This window comes from Pteronotus mesoamericanus, unplaced genomic scaffold (genome assembly GCF_021234165.1).
Source record: "Pteronotus mesoamericanus isolate MK-2021 breed Mesoamerican mustached bat unplaced genomic scaffold, CSHL_Meso_final contig_116, whole genome shotgun sequence".
Lineage (NCBI taxonomy): Eukaryota > Metazoa > Chordata > Mammalia > Chiroptera > Mormoopidae > Pteronotus > Pteronotus mesoamericanus.
Genome location: NW_026555027.1, coordinates 40,537,857 through 40,554,453, shown reverse-complemented (window position 1 = coordinate 40,554,453; position 16,597 = coordinate 40,537,857). Strand labels below are relative to the sequence as shown.

Sequence of the window (16,597 nt, the reverse complement as noted above, 5' to 3'; positions counted from 1 at the left end):
CACTATCCAGAACTCTTTTTTCCTTTGACTGCATTCTCCTGGTCCTTCTCCTACACCTATGACTGTTACCAAGCAGCAAGTGGGGTCCTGCTGCCCGCCACCACCCTCTCAACAAAATGCTGGAGGCAAAGGTTGAATGATACAGAAAAGGAGTCTTTAGTCAAAAGCTACACAATTTTGGAATAATAGCTTTCCACATATATTAGTCACTTACAGCTTTAATCACCTGAGCCTATCAATAAATCTTTAACACCTGAGTTCACCTATAGTTCACCCTGTTAGTTGTTAATTATTTTTGAAGACTGGCAGGCTTCTGCCTCAGAACCCATCCCCACTAGAACACCCAAAGAAGAATAGCCCTGCCCCCCACCCCCCCGCCAGGTCAGCCTGATCCGAGGCTGTGCCCAGGCTTTCTTCTCCCAGCCAAAATACTGTCCTTTGGGAAACACAGGCAGCTGCCACACGGTCATCAGGCATCCTCAAGGAAGAGAGCCTGAGAGCCAATCCCACCCAATACTGTTTATCATTGCCTCAGGCAACCTCCTTCTACAACCCCTCCCCAGTGATTTGATCAGATCTCTCTGTATCCTGATCACTCCTACTCAGCCTCCTTCACTGGGTTCTTTTGTTGGACCCATTCTTTAAATGTAACATGCTCCAGGACTCTGGTCTTAGTCCTCATCTTAATGAGCTTGTCCATGCCTCCAATTTTTATTACCTCCAGCAATCGCTTTGTCCTGCCTTATCTCTCCTCTCTCTAAGATATACATGTGTCTATCCAAAGGGGTGACTGGATCTTTCCCCATAGATGAACTTTCCAAAGACACCACAAACTCAGGGAGTATATCCTTAGCACATCATCTCCTTTCCCAATTCCTCTTCCTCCTCTCTGATACTCTATTCAGTTGGTTGTAACACCATTTAATAGCCATAATAGTGTAAATAATAGCAAAGACATTTTTAAAAAATACTTCATACAAACTTGGCCACTGAAAGAAATAATATTTGCATTTATTTTGACATCCGTCATTAATCACAAACTGCATTTGGGGCTAATTCATACAATTAGCTCTAAAAAAGGACTGCTCGAGAATCTGATAATTAGCAGTCCATTAGTGACTGTCAAGAATGCAATTACAGTCAATTGCAACCTGATTGTGATTGGTTTAGGAGTGAAGAGAAAGGAACTATTGCTAGTAAGAATGGACCGCTCTCCCAAGCTTGGCAGTACAGAGTTGAGGGATTAAATGAATGCTCTGGGGCAGGAATTTTCAACAGGCGTGCCTTAAGAGGCAAGAATTTTTATTTATTTTTTATTTTTTTCCATTGGTATTTTTTCTTTTTTTTAATTGTTCTGTTACAGTTGTGCCCATCTTCCTTCATTGCTCTCCCCTACCCCGCTGATCCCCTCAGTAAATCCCTACCCTGTTGTCCATGTCCAAGGGTCATTTATACCTGTTCCTTGACTAGACCTTTCCTCTTCTTTCCCTCTCTATCTCCCTACCCCTACAAGAATTTTTCAAGTGTGCAATACCTGAATATTTTATTCAGGAGCACCGACCTCTTTTCCCTTAGATTGTCAAATTAAAAAACCACAACAGCGAATACAACAATAGTCGCCCAATGTGAATGAATCAAAATTATACCTATTTTTTGTCAGATTGACAAAATATATACTTTTGGTGTGCCACAGAATTTTAATAATTAGTTTATGCATGCCATGCGATGAAAAAGGTTGAAAATCACTACTTGAAGGGAAAGCAGAAGTGAGGAGGTCATCTTTTAGGACAGGGGAAACGAAGCAATTTTGCAGCCTTCAGAAGGGAGTGAAGGTGGGGATAATGAGGAGATAGTAACTGAGTATGTATTAACAACCACAAAGAAGAGAGTACGAAGGTCCCTGTACTTTTGTTTGTATAGTTTCCACATAACATTTGCTTTAATAAATTTAGGTCTACCACTTATCATTCATTGCACTATTAAATAAATTAGAGTAAAACAATTTTTTAAACATCTACGTATAATCTTTAACCTTTACATTTATTTTAACATCTGTAGTGAGGCAAAAATTGCATTTCAGGCTAATTTGTACATTTAATTAAATCATGTGTTCCTTTTTCCTTTCAAAATATCCTTCATATATTCTATTCCTAATGAATATGAAGAATCCCTTTAGTTCAAACCAGACACAATTAGTACCTTTCAATTAATACTGTTATAGTCTAATAAAATCTGATTCTACAATTGAACATAGAGTGCTTCATTTTTCAGGTCTCTATCCCATCAGATTTTGTTGTTTTGTTGTTACATGCAAAATTTTCTTCCATAATACATTCCATATCTACAGCCATACATTGTTTCCCTCTACAATTTCCAAGTTTTATGGTTTATTTAATTCAAGTGAATAAACATACTTTTGTGGAGAAGAGAATGAGGGGTGAGAAGCAAGAAGTAAAAAGGGTTAAGGAAAGACAGTGGAATGTCTGCAGAGAAGAAAGCTTAGCAGTTAGGCTCAATGCTCTTAAGGAAAAAACAGATCTGATTCAGCGGTATTAAAAAAGTTATTAGCACTAAGAAAAGACTAGACAATCCTCCTTCCAGTTATTCACAAAGGATTGGGGATGATGTGGGGAAGATGTGAGATACTGTGTTTAGGTTTTCAGAGATGGGCCACTTATCTTCTGTGGCAAGCTTCTTGCAGGGAATGAGGCCGTGTCGGCAAACGATGACTATTTGTCTCTTTTCTCACTTTCCCTACCTCAAAGTCTTCCCCGTTTTAGCTCCACTGCACTGATGCTTCCTCATCAACTGCACTTAGGTAGGCAGGGCACACAATCAGCTCTCAGCAGACAGCGTGCTGAGGCTGAGGTGGAAAGGGGCCAGTCATCCCTGACTCAGTTGAAATCCTCAGCTCCCCTGTCCACCCAGGGAGGTGGGAGGAGCACAGGAAGTGATTACCCTCTGGCTTCTCCTCCCACAGAAGCCCTGCCTCCTCCTCTCGCCTGGACAGTGGAGAGTTTAGTTTCCTTTCTTCTAGTTCAGTCCTTTGGCTAATGTGAAAGAACACGCAGAAGCTCTGGAGTTGCTTTTTGTGCTTGACAAAAGTGCATAGATAGAAGACAGGGATCCCCAGCTGGGAGGAGGGAGGAGAGCTGAAGATCGCTGCCTGAGCTGGCTGATCTAAGCAGTCAAAGTGGGAGCTGAGTGCTTGAAAGAGGATTATGCTCGCCCTAGACATAAGCAGTAAGTGAGCGAACAACCATTACGGTTTAGAAAAGACTTAATCGCCCTGGGTTTATGGGGTGAACTAGAAAATATTGCTTAACTCTTGAGTAAAACTGTAAAGATTCTGTGTACAGTTGTGTGCTATTTGGAGACTAGTGGCTTAAGTACAGAATCAGAGCTGTAAATTCATCCTCCCACTTTTGGAAAATGCCAACTTCTACTTACAGTAGTTGGGGCTATAATCTCCTTCCCTGACCTAGCCTCTCCCCAGGAAAGTTTACTGCTTTATCAGATAAGGAGTTGGGATTAAATTGGAAAAGTGGAATTTTGTACTGGCAGAAACTGCATCCTTGACTTATGTTCTGTGAATGCTCTTCATATGTTCTATCAGTTAGCAGTGATTTGCTAATCACAAGGAAGTCTGGGGTAGATCATTAAAAAGGAAAAACTGAGAGCTTTTATGACAAAGACACTGAGTCGCTAAGTAGTCCATATTTGTGGAATGAAATATAAAAATGTACATAATTAATGATAGGGGTTTTTTAAGCATTAAACTAGAACATTAGTCAGGAAACATAGAAGGGCTTGGATAAAAATTAGTTAAAAAAGAAGAAATTTTTTTTAATGACTTTTTGTGCTAGCCTAAGTTTTCACAATGTTTACAAAGCTAAGACAATGATTCAGGGATACTTCAGTTATTGTCATACATTATAAATATTATTGCTGGGCAAGATCTGTGGTTCTCTGGTCAGCAAGTTCTGGCAATGAAGCCACTGCTGCTGGTGCAAAGAATTCTGGGATGTCTGACAGTGAAATGGATGGAAGGACCCACATTCCATCTCTACTTAATGTCCTTTTGTCCAGCAATCGGGTCATGCAAATGAGCTACTTGGTACGTATACAGATCAATATTTGGAAAGGCATTTCTAAATGTTTTGCATTAGAGGCTCTGTGGACAATATCCTATGGCAACCAGTGGACTAAAAGGATACAAAAGCAAAGTGATAGGAAGGAAGTCAGCTTGATTGAAACCACCTTGTTCTTTTTGTTTTCCATTAATCCTGAAATGGAACCTCAAATGGGGACAAGAATAACAACAGAGAGAATACTGTGACCATCTGTTCTGATCTAAGTAGCTAAATTCATTAATATATGAATGAGATTTTATTTACGCATCCCAATACTTGAAGATTCAGAAACCTCTTAATTACCAAAAAAAACACAAAATAGTAGGTATGTTTATTGGGGAGGAAATGTGGAAGTCTGTTTTTGAAATGTTATGGGGCAAAACAGCTAAGAATCATGTTCCACAGTATTAGCAGATTTGTGTCATGTTCCCTGAAGGATATAGTTTTTTCTCTCAGTGTGACGGGAATTCTGATGTGGCACAGTAGGTGAAAACATAAGAAATATTTTTAATTCCCCTAATACTAGTTAATGTAGCTAATACCTAGAGAAAAGATTGTTTTTTCAAAAATAATAACCTTGAACTAAAGCTAACTATATAGTGATTTTTCTTTTCTTTTTGTTACTGGTCCTCTACAGAGGTACTTTGATTTCTGAAATTATGAAGAAACGTGTCATTTCTGGCATTCCCATCAGCCGGTGCAGTAGGAGAAAGAAAAAAAAAAGATTCAGATAAATAGACTTTCTCCTATAAACACAACAGCAAAATGGTTGTCATGATCTATGTCCTTTTCTAATGTTAGAATTTTTTCAGTGGGATAGGTAGCTGGAGAATGGTCACTGGGGGGAAAAAATGACAAAATGCCAACAAAGTCAATTTTAAAGATGGTCTATACTCTTCTAACTTTTCAAACTATCTAATTTTGAAAATTATTTATCTTTTTAAAATTATTTCTCAGTTGTTTTTACAATGTTAGTTTTTATCTAATTCCAAGCAAATGTATAAAATCTAAAGATTTGTTATCTGAATTGCATAATGCGTGTCTTATTCTTAAAAATACATAAGGAATTAAAATACAGTATTTAATAGTTGAAGTCTTCAACTTAGTATTACTAAATGTAGTTTCAATCTTTAAGAAAAATGTACTGGCACTCTTTTTTAACATTTTTATTGATTTTTAGAGACAGGGGGAGGGGGGAAGAGAGAAGGAGGGAGAAGGAGAGAACAGAAGCATCAATTTGTTGTTAATCTTAATTATGCATTTATTGGTCGAATCTTCTATCTGCCCTGTGCCCTGACCAGGGGATCGAGCCCACAGCCTTGGCATATGGGTACAACGATGCTCTAACCAACTGAGCTACCTGGCCAGGACTATACTGAGACTCTTGAAGAAATTACTTATATTACAGTATTAAGAATTGAAAAAGTGAAGCATACCAATATTCAGAGAAGATTAAAGGCATAATTTGTATGGAAGACATTAAGGAAAAAAGAATGAATAATTATAAACAAACAGCTGAACAATAAAAACATTTGCTGATGCCCATGAAAGACTGACATAGAGAATGACGTATTATGACTAGTGAACAAGGCTAAGTAAACTTTATCCTGTAAAAGTATTAAGTAGGAATTAAGATTATTAATGAAAAGAAACTAAATGATCATTTAAAATTATTCTTTCACAAGAAAAGTAAAGAAAAAGGATATGGAAAACTAAGCAGTGACGAAGACCTCGAAATAATTGTTGACCAAAAGCAGGTAAGTGAATGCTTGCATACATTTTCGCCTGTTGCACTGTAGATTTCTGACAACTGAATCCCTTTGAGCATTCAGCCCTGCCCTAAGGGAGGCCTGCTTAGCAGGATAGATTTTGAAAGCAACTCAGCTCTTCCTATGATGCCTCTGATCCACCAACGTTTGCATGTCAGCATGTATGTTTTATATGTAAGAATGATAAAAAATAAAGCAGAACAAGATAAGAAAACTTTTGGAAAATTAAAAGCCCCACTTAAAAAAATGAATCAAAACAACCATGATTTAAACAAAATAGATTTAAACAAAAACCAGAAAGTATATTATTTTAAAAATGAGAAATTCTACCATTAGTGTAAAACAATAAATATGACTTAAGAAGAGGGAGATAAAATACTTTTAAAAACTGAGAAGTTTAAAATATATATATGTTATATATATATATGTTATATATATAACATATATATATATATCTCCCAATTTAGGTTATCAGCTAGTCTTCAGTAAACTTAGAGATGATTTTTAAAAACAAAAAGAAGCTTTTAATATTCTGTAATACTGCCTATAATTCGAGAAACATCTAGTTTGGATTTTATATGGGCCCATAAGGTAAAATGAAAACTGCTTAATAGACCATAAACAATGACACACCAGGTAATGGAAGGTATCCAGCTCATGCCACTGAATTGGCATTAGCCCTTAACACCTTCGTTAAGTATCGGGGAGAGAAGCTAACTGCACATTCATTTAATATGTAAGTGGCATGGAATCTGAGGGTGATGTGAACTCAGGTGGAGATAAATATGAGCAGATGAAGAGGTTAGAAAGAAAGCAAGCTACAGAAAGGCAAGTTGAGTTTGGAAAATTTCCTAATTGTGCAGTTTGTTTTGTTTATGGTGATGGCATTAAGGGAGCAATTGTGTGTATTTCTGGAAAAAAGAAAAAGAAAATGGCCATTAGGAAATAGCAACCAGAAACAGTTGACTTAGAGGCTTGCTTGTTAGACCTGGAATAACTGAGGTAACTGAAGTGAAATGATCTTTGCAGAATACTGGCCAAATAAAGCAGCCCAATGGGAGGTGCAGAATATGTCGGTTTTACAGGGCTCCCCCAAACTACCTCCATGTTTTTCTTGCCTTATCTTCACTCTCCGGCTCCTGAGTAAAACAGAGGGGTGGAGAGTGTATGGTTCTACCATACACTATGGTAGAACCACCATAGTTCTACCTCGTGCCAAATTGTCAGTTTAGTAAATATGGTAATATGGTAAATAGCCCGAGAACTCCACCGGGCTATTAGTTCTCGTTTTCACTGTGCCAGAATTATCAGGCGGGGCATATGATCTCCATCTCCATACATCCTGCCTATAGGCTGGCACTTTGATCAAAAGACTGGACCCACCTGGTGAACAAACTAGTAAAATGCAATCCAGTATATTACGAGAATACACATGCTTACACATTCTCTATTAAAACAAAAGGTTATTTAATTTCTTTCTTAATGATGTAGAATGTAAACTCTTTACTCTTTTTTTCACTTCTTTAGTTTCATCCTACCCCAAAGCAGCTTTTCTTTTCTTTTCTTTCTTTTTTTTCCTAAAGCTTCTTTCTGTTTTAACTGAATTTGGGGGTTACAAAAACTATAAAAGTACACATTGAACTCTTCAGAGTGGAAAGTCCAAGGAAGTCATGATTCTTTTTATCTTATAGTCATGGTCTCATGGTATGTTTCATAAAGCCTAAACACATTTTATTAACTGCTATGGAATCTCTTTAAAAATGAAAGAGAGGAAGAAAGGAAGAAAGAAAGAGAAGGACAACATACTTTACTGCTTCTTCAGAAAATAATGCTTTCTATACCTGGATCAGATACCTGGGATCTATACCTGGGAGAGTTTTATTTGCCCAGTCATTGTTTGCCCAGAATTGTTTACTATTGCCATTCTGCCAGTTGGCACCAGCTGGCAGTGACCCAGGTTTGCTGAATCATTCATGTCAAAGATGTTTGAAAAGATGAGTAATTATGAATATGACTTGGCACTGGGGTTTGCTGTTGGTTATAAGAGGAGTTCTTTCTTTGCTGGGTGGGTATTTAGTGTTGATACTGTGGGTAAATCCTAGGTCAGAACAATGACATTATTGATACCTGCAATAAAATCTGTGGGCAAGCGCTCTAATTAGTCTTCAAATACTACAAAAATTTCTTCCTCAGTTTAAAAGGTCTATGTTAAAAATATATATAAAATACATGTTTAATATTGCTTTATCTCATAGATATTATATATTTATATATTATACATATACAATATAGTGTATCTTCTATATTATATATTTATGTATTTTATATTTTGTATTATATATATTATATATTCACGTACTATTTGGGGAGGAATCTTTACATTCAATGTATTATTCCTATCCTTTTCAAAAACATGGTAGAAATGTGTTAAGTCAATCTTCGTATAATTGCAAATAGCTCTTTTAGTAAACAGTGCCAAAAGAAAATCTAAAGAAGATAAATAGAATAGTTGGAGGCTGTGATGGGCAGAAGTCTGCTAATTTCATCCAATCTGTCATTCAGAAGCTGCTGATCTACAAATGCTCTGCAAGATATATGTCATTTTATTAGTCATATGATTTGCAGGTCTTGTGCTTCCACGGAAAACCCACAATTTTGCTTACATAGGCAAATTAATAACAGAAGCAGCACAAGAGTATGTGCATTTTGTTCTCCCTGGCTGCCCCTGAACGTTCAAGGGGATAAAAGGTTACTTCTGTGTTACTGCTACACAAGAAAGGTTTGGAAATGTCTACAGTTTTATTGTTAAATAGTAATTTGTGCTTCTCTCTTCGTGAAATTTTATTGGCATAAATTTATTTGGGATGCATATAGACCATTCCAGAAAATTCTTGGATTAGTGTTGATGTCCTAAACTAATAGGTGTCATATAACATTATCACAGACACACATAGTCGTTGAAATACAAATGTATCACATTGGCATCAGTGTCCATATCTTCTACCAGAAATCCCTAGAATTTTTAAACTCCCAATCCTAGGAAAGTAATCAAAGGAAACAGATTAAAGTCTAGACATTTGACATAAAATACATATACTGTTATTATAATTATATATACAAATATAGTTACTATATATAAATTATAATACATACAATTAATGAATTTTATGTTAGATTTTCTAGAATAAATATTAAAAGAAAAAATTAAATATATATTTTGGGTCATTTTTATTATTTATTAAAATATTTTCTCCTGACTGGAGGAGGCCAGATCCTGTTGAAGAATAGGTTTCATGTACACAGGAATTTCCTATGAAGTTACTGAGATTTCCAGGGTGAGAGCACAGACGGACATGGCCAGACATCTTGAGTAAGAGATTAAAAACATTAATAACTTTGAATAAATAATAAATTTGCTATATTTTAAATTACTATTTTTAATTAGCGTCAACTTAATTTAAGGTTTATGATATGCTGGACGTAAAGAGTTTTATTTTCTAAAATGTTTCCAATTTTCAAGTAGACAAAAGAGGTGACAAAGGCCAACATGAAATTATAGAATCTTATGATTATATGAAGGGTATACTTACAGGTTCTAGCATTTTAAAAGTGGGTGTAATAGTATGCGGTAGATCTAGTTGGTTATATGTGCAGCTGCACATCCTATAGTGCAATATGTCGAATGTCAGCCGGTTATAAGGGGAACAAGTCAGTGAATATAGATGCGAGCAGGGGCAAATGTTGGCGGCCTCAGAATCCCCTGGACAGCTTTTTAGAGCCCACAGTGCTGGGCCCCACCCCTGGAGTTTCCAGTTCCGTGGGATGGGGCAGGGCCCAAGGGTGTGCCGAAGTCCCCGGCTGCCACTGCTGAACCACACTTGGAGAACTACGGGGTCAAAGGAGATCATTACTGCAGTTCTAAAGAGAAAAAACATACATGTATGACTTGTGATAAATTTGACATTATTTAACTGGGCATTCACTACCTAGAAATCTAAAACCAGAAACTCATAGACATCAAACATAATAATGCTGAAAACAAGAAAACCACAACCATTTACAACCAAAGGTGCCTTTAGAGACCCAGGTCTCCAGTCTGACTGAATTCCACTTGGTAGCCTTGTGACCTTGAAACTGTCTGAGGTACATTTTCTTATTTGTAAAATAAAACTTTGCCCTTTCTACCTCCTAGAGTTTCTCTGAGATAATATTTCTAACAGTACTCTGTAACCTGTCAATCATTATTTTAATTAGCTAGTCATTACTGCCTGTGTTCATCTGTCTCACCTGCCGTAATTAAATACTGTAGACTTAAATAACAGACATTTATTTCTCACGCTTCTGGAGGTTGGAAAGTCCAAGGTCAAGATTCTGCCCAGCTTGAGGGTATCTGGGGAGAACCCTCTTCTTGGCTCTTATATGGCTGCCTTCTCTCTGATCCCTCATGTGGAACAAAGAGAGCTCTGGTGTCTCCTGTTTTTATTGGGGCCCCAACATTTAAGGCTGCACTTAACCTTTATCTCCTCCTCACAGATCCTGTCTCCAAATACAGTTGCACTTGGGGGTTAGGGCTTTAACATATGAGTTTGAGGGAGGGGTACACACTCAGTTCCTAACACCACCCCACAACCCGTTCTAGCACAGGAACACTGAGGCCTAGAAAGGGGCATCAGGATACCCTGCGTGTCCCTGATCAGGCACAGAGAGAGCAGGGAAAGCCAGCCCTCCCTCCAGGCGGCCAGCGCCGTCCTGTGTCTCCCCGCAGAGCTCCTCTCCAGGGGCCTGTTCTTGGTCATCCCATATGTGTCTTAAAAAACAGTTTTGCTTCATTGCTCTCAATTATATAAAATAACAATCTACTCAGAATTGTTATAATTGCCGATACCTATGAACCCTCCCAGGAATAACCTTTTCCACACACACTTAACTGCTTCATTCCCTCTTGTCCCCTGTAGCTTTGCCAAGAGAGAAATGGCCTTGATAGCAAATTTATACAAAATTGCACCTAAAAGGGTATTGTTGACATCTGCTTGTTTTTCCCTTCCCTGCCCAGCTTCCTTAGACAGCGTCTCTGCCAGACATGAGAAGCACTATGGAGAGCGACAACATGTGCTTTCCTTAATCCCAAACCTTTCTTAGCGTGTCCTTTTAAATTTATAGGAGAAGCCTGTGAAAAGGTAATGGAAACTAGAATTTCTTTGCTCTTTCTCTGAGGAAAAAAAAAAAAGCCATCCCCTCATGTTTCCAATAGCAAGTAAACATTTGAGTAGGTTGTAGTTCTGTCCCAGTGGTCCTTGTGGGGATGAATCCTAAAGAGGAGAGACAGGTCCACGTGAAGTAAAAACGGAATAATGAGAAAAACAAAGGAATGGGAAAAGATACCCAGCTTCCTTCTGGTGCTAACAGAGAGTGTGATCATACCCCCATCTAAGCAGCTGGCCCAAGCCTCAGACTCCTAAGTAGTAAAAAAGATGGGGGTGATATGTTTCACTGCCTCGTTGTACTCAGCACCATCTGTCCACTGCTTTCTTTGCCATATCAATGTGGTGACTTAATCTAAATATAATTCAGGTGCCATTTACCTCTGAGGAGACATATAAAGCATGAGTGTCATCTGACACCTGTCTCCTGGTGTCACATGTAACACTTTCTCTGGATACCTTCTTGGAGCTCTGTACTTGGTCACCAAGAGTAGAAACACTTCTAAAGGTACATGAAAGAGACAACCTAGAGATTCTGAATCAGTATGCTCTGAGCAGTCACTGGAAGAACACCTTGTGCAGTTCTTCTTTCCGGGCTGTCCAGGTTACGCTCACAGCAGACGTAGGCTCATCAGCCCTCTCCTCAGGGAATGTTGATAGATGAGTAATGACTCAATGAAAATAAGCCTTATGTGTTGGTGGTGAGAGAGACGGAAGCTATTCAAATTTGCTGTCTATTTGAAATCAACATTGGAGTAAACAGAGATTCACTACTGTAGTCCAATCAATGCCGTCTTGTCTGCAAAGCTATTTATCATCAATAAATATTGTACAAGGAAGGGGAAAGCTTTCCACTAGGTTAAACTGAAAAATTAGTGGAATAAAACTTGATCACTTTGTGTTTTATTTCTAATAGTCTCTATTTGTGTCAAGTAATATAAAAATAACTCTGAGTGACTTAATTTGGAGGGAAAAATTACAGTGTCTGACTTTATGTTTCCCCCACTTCAACTTAGTGTAGTGATTCCCCTAAGCATTATTTGACTCTAGGGAAAACGGAAAGGGAAAACCTAAAATCTTAATTTCCGACTGAGGTCTGAATTAGAACGCCAGAAAATGTAGAGGGTCACTCTGTATAGAATGATACAGAGACAGGCAAGAAAGAGCTGAGAGGGAAGCCATTGTCTTAGTTTCCAGCCTTGGCTTTGCCACTTACTAAGTGAACAATTTAGGTTCTCTGAGTTTCTTTCTTAATCTGTAAGATGAAATACTACCACCGTCTTAGGTGTCTGTTGTAATGTTCAAACGGGGATGGCCCTCTGCAGTGCCTGTCTCCAGCTTCGTCTCCTTCAGTCAGAGCCAAGGCTAGCGAGAGTTCAGGGCCACCGCTGTTTTGTCTTCTGCTCTTCCCACCAGCCACTCAAGCTCCTGAATGATGATTTGGAAACAGCTGTTGCATTGTAACGCTTCCACTTTGCTTGTTTCGACTGCTTTACTGTTAAGCATTCTGCATGCCTTCTGCAGGGCACTAGCAAATACTCTACCACATTTTGGGGGATGCTGGCTCATCTGTTACTGCATGTGTGTGACATTGTGAATACAACGAGGATGTTACAGAGTGGTTAAGAACAGAGCCTTCACAGTTAAGAATCTGAATGAAAACAAGGCTAGGGTCATGCAGTATCTGTGTTACCTTAGAAAAATTAAGCAGCCTCTCTGAGCCTCAGGCCATTCTACTACTATAAAATGGGGGAAATACTATCAACTTGATAAAGTAGTTGGGAGGATTAAATAAGTTCCTGTATGTGAATGCTTAACAACAATGTGCACAGCATACAGTAAGTGCTTTATAAATGGCAGTACTGTGGTGGGTGGGTGGTGGAAATTGATGGTAAGACTCTTAGGTTTATTAGCTCTAGAGTCCTCTTGGATTTTTTCAAGACTTTTTCAAATTATAGTAATTTGAGACAGTAAAATCTATTCTGAGATCATAGATACAAATGTGCCCTTAGTTTAACCAGATGCAGAAATGAGAGGAATAGACTATGTGGAAGAAAAATAGAGAATGATACCCTGGCTGGTGTGGCTCAGTGGGTTGAGTGCTGGCCTGTGAACCAAAGAGTTGCTGGTTCAATTCCCAGTCAGGGCACATGCCTGGGTTGTGGGCCAGGTCCCCAGTAGGGAGCGTGCAAGAGACAACCACACATTGATGTTTCTCTCTGTCTCTTTCTCCCTCCCTTTCCCTGTCTGAAAATACATAAATAAAATTTTTTTAAATAAAGAAAAGTAGAGAGCGAGGGGGACAGTGACTAATGTCACAAGCTGACCCTTCTAGAGAGGAGCAGTACCTACCAGCTCCCCCTAATTGCCATGTTGTTGGAAATGGGCTCAGTGTCACCACATATACTAATTTTGCAAGAGAAAGAATTATTCTGCTGCTTTTTAAATGTTTATCATCAATTTCACATTTTTTAACAGTGTGTAGTCAAACAAAACCGTCTGGATCTGTATACAACCCTGGAGTTTCAGTTTGAGACCAGTTATACTCATGAGACTCTAAGATCAAAGCAGAGTAGGATGTGGATATGGCCTGGGTAGGCCTCTGCTCCGCCGCCCCCCCCACCCCCCACCCCGAGTTTCTCTCCTGCTTTACACCCTCTCCCCAGGAGTCTGTAACCTAGTTGTTGACCTGATTAAAATAATAGACGTTAAGGTATAATTGTTAGGTGGCCTTAAGATCCTCCAGGAAGTTTAAGTACCTCAAAAGGAAACCAGTTACCTATAATGTAAAAAAAATCCTCGTTTGATAAAATGAGTAGGGCAAATATTTATAAGCAGAGGTATTGCTGATATTTCCACCTATTCAGGACTTCTGCCACCTTCTTTCTAATTTAGCAACTCAGTAAGTAAACAAGGCACCAGCATTATTGAGCATGAGCTCCCAGACAGGAAGGCAACTCGCAGGCTCAGTTAATAACTATAATCACCAAGAGAGACCTTGAGCTGTCACCTCAAGTTCAACAACTACCTGAAATGCCATTACATGTCTTTAAGATATAGTTCAGCCCATGTTCATTACACATGACATAAAAGAAAAAGCTGGACTTTCAAGGTGGAAAAATATATAGGCGTTAGGTAATCTTCAAATAGCTTGGGTTTTTTTTTCCTTTTAACTTAAGGGGGAAAAGTGCTGGCAGCCTGTTTATTCTCTGAGAAAAGAAATGCAAAATTGAAATGACATGAGCTGACATTCTGGGTGTGAAAAATGATGTGATATATGAAAATAATAGAAACAATAATACTTAAAAAAAAAAAGTAGACTCAGCCATTTGGAGCACAATTTGAAAAGAAGCCCATTCAACCTTTCACTGTGGAAGGTTTGTTGTGTTTTTACTTGTGGGTTTATTTGTTTTTGGTTTGGTTTTTTTTTTTTTTTTTGGAAGGTGGTGAAGTTTTTGTTGTTCTTTTAAACAGATTAATCTGATCAATGTGAGAAATGCAGACTTTAGAGCTAAAAAGAACTTCAGAAAATAATCTAATCCAGATGGGTTTTTTAAAATTGTTTCTCCTGTCAGGGTTGCCCCAATTTTCCCCCTCTACCCCCCCCTCAGCCCAGCCCACCCCCCACTCTCATAGTGAATCCTGACACTGTTGTCCATGTCCGTGGGTCCTCCACATACATTTTGTGTTCTGTGCAATCCATTCCCAGCCATTTGAATAGAGGGCTGTGGTCTGAGTTTGTGATGCTGTCCCCTTAGAGAACAAGTCAGCACCTAGGTGTGAAGAAAAGCTTTATCTGATTAAAGCATGCAGCTGCGAAGAAGTTTAATTATATTGGTTTTACTAAGTCAAAATAAATTACATGAGTCTCAAAGTCAGAAAGTAGCTTGACTGTGTCACTAAGTTACTTTGTGTCACAGGAAATAGTAAAACTTGGGTCTGCAGCAGCCTTTAGTCCTGGGTTCATTTATCTGTCCCCATAACTGCCTTCTTACATTAAGCTGCATCTTACCCTTTCTTATAAACTCCCTCTTGTTGGTAAGGTAAACATACCAGTCAAGCCAGAAGAATCCCTTGAGAAGTGTGTGTTTCAAGTGCACAGCTAAATTTGTTACATTTGTCTGATAGCTTTTTATGGAAGGATGTTTATATGAGATGCTTCCTAATTCTTCATAAAGAGGTTCTCACAAACTTTGTGACAACTTCTCAGTATATATCAGGGTACAGAAACTAAAGATTTTAAAAGTGGAACTTGAATCTCCTAAAATATACCTAATGAGATTAGTCAAGTGTTTCCTCCACGGTGAAGCAATCTTTCTCCACTTAGACCAGGATATCACTGCCCCCTCAGCTGTGGGGGCCGTGAACCGTGTCCACAGGTCAGCATCCGGCTTCCGCGTCCATCCATTTGGAAGTGAGCTGTCAGCTTTTGTCTAATGAATCCTGCAGGTACACTCACTGATTACTGATTGGATTGGCGTCTGCTGTCCTAAGGGCTTTGAAAGCCAATTGTGGGTGGAAATATTTATGCTGAAGTGATTCATTACAAATTCAAAACCTGATAAATAAAAATGACAAAGGATCGCACAAATTATACAAAATGTTTTTCTTATTTGTATACATAAACAGCAGAGAGAGATTAGAAAGCCAACTTCCCTTCTTTCTTCTTCTGACTTTGCACCTGTGCCCCGTTATTGTCCTGACCTTGTCTTTTCCACGGCTGTGCTTTTATTTCCCCCCCCATGTACACTTTGCAGTGCGCACCTCTTCCTTCCTGCCCAGCTCACTCTGGTCCCTGCCTCTGGAATGTGTCTCTTATCGCGACACTGCATGTATGAGCTTTGACAGAAATGCAGTTCTTGCAAACCTGCTTTTTTTTTTTAATGCTCCATTACTTCCTTCCCTTTCTCCAAAACAACTCTATAATTCTGTCATTTCCATTTTTAGTCATTAATTTTTCACATGATCTACCCCCAATCAGAGCAAGTACTACTTCCTTCCTGTCTTGTGATCCAGGAAAAACACATGCACACATAAATAATCATTCAGTACAATTATTATTTATTCCTCATCATAGTATTCTTTGTGCCAAATGATCTCATTCTTGAAATATATGAATAAGTGACCTATTAAAGAAATGGTGAGACAATGTACCATCTCGGCTTTGTGCTGGATGTTCTGAATAGAAAAAACATTCATTCATCACTTTTTTTCTAACAAAATTATCTCATTTGTATAATTTTTGAATGTTTAATGAATTCTTCTGTAGCAAAGCACTAAATTTGTAAGTAGTTTTTTTCCCATCAAAGGTTGTCCAGTTATCACTTCCTTACACTTTCAGCTTCTATCGTTAAATTTTAGATGTGCCTCTGAAACCGTTGCTCTAATATTTGTGAACTATAGAAGTAGTTTCTGAAAAAAATGAGTGATGGTACATCAGCTGATATAGTTTTTCATCAAACTGTTTAGCACAGGATTAAACAAATTGAAGCTC

The 16,597-nt window shown here is 38.4% G+C and overlaps 1 protein-coding gene across 5 annotated transcripts in view; it reads left to right on the top strand.

The window, feature by feature from the left end:
- The first annotated feature begins 3,105 nt into the window (after positions 1 to 3,105).
- PEX5L (peroxisomal biogenesis factor 5 like) overlaps positions 3,106 to 16,597 on the top strand; it is a 152,932-nt gene continuing 139,440 nt past the window's right edge. For 3 of the 5 annotated variants that reach the window (XM_054580929.1, XM_054580932.1, XM_054580918.1), the window contains exons 1-3: positions 3,106 to 3,247; positions 3,958 to 4,117; positions 5,819 to 5,890. In XM_054580929.1, the coding sequence (XP_054436904.1) occupies positions 3,222 to 3,247; positions 3,958 to 4,117; positions 5,819 to 5,890 (258 nt within the window). In that variant the 5' untranslated portion in view covers positions 3,106 to 3,221. Of the gene's footprint in view, positions 3,248 to 3,957; positions 4,118 to 5,818; positions 5,891 to 16,597 lie in introns of those variants that run through there. The other 2 variants (XM_054580936.1, XM_054580927.1) reach the window with 1 other exon arrangement.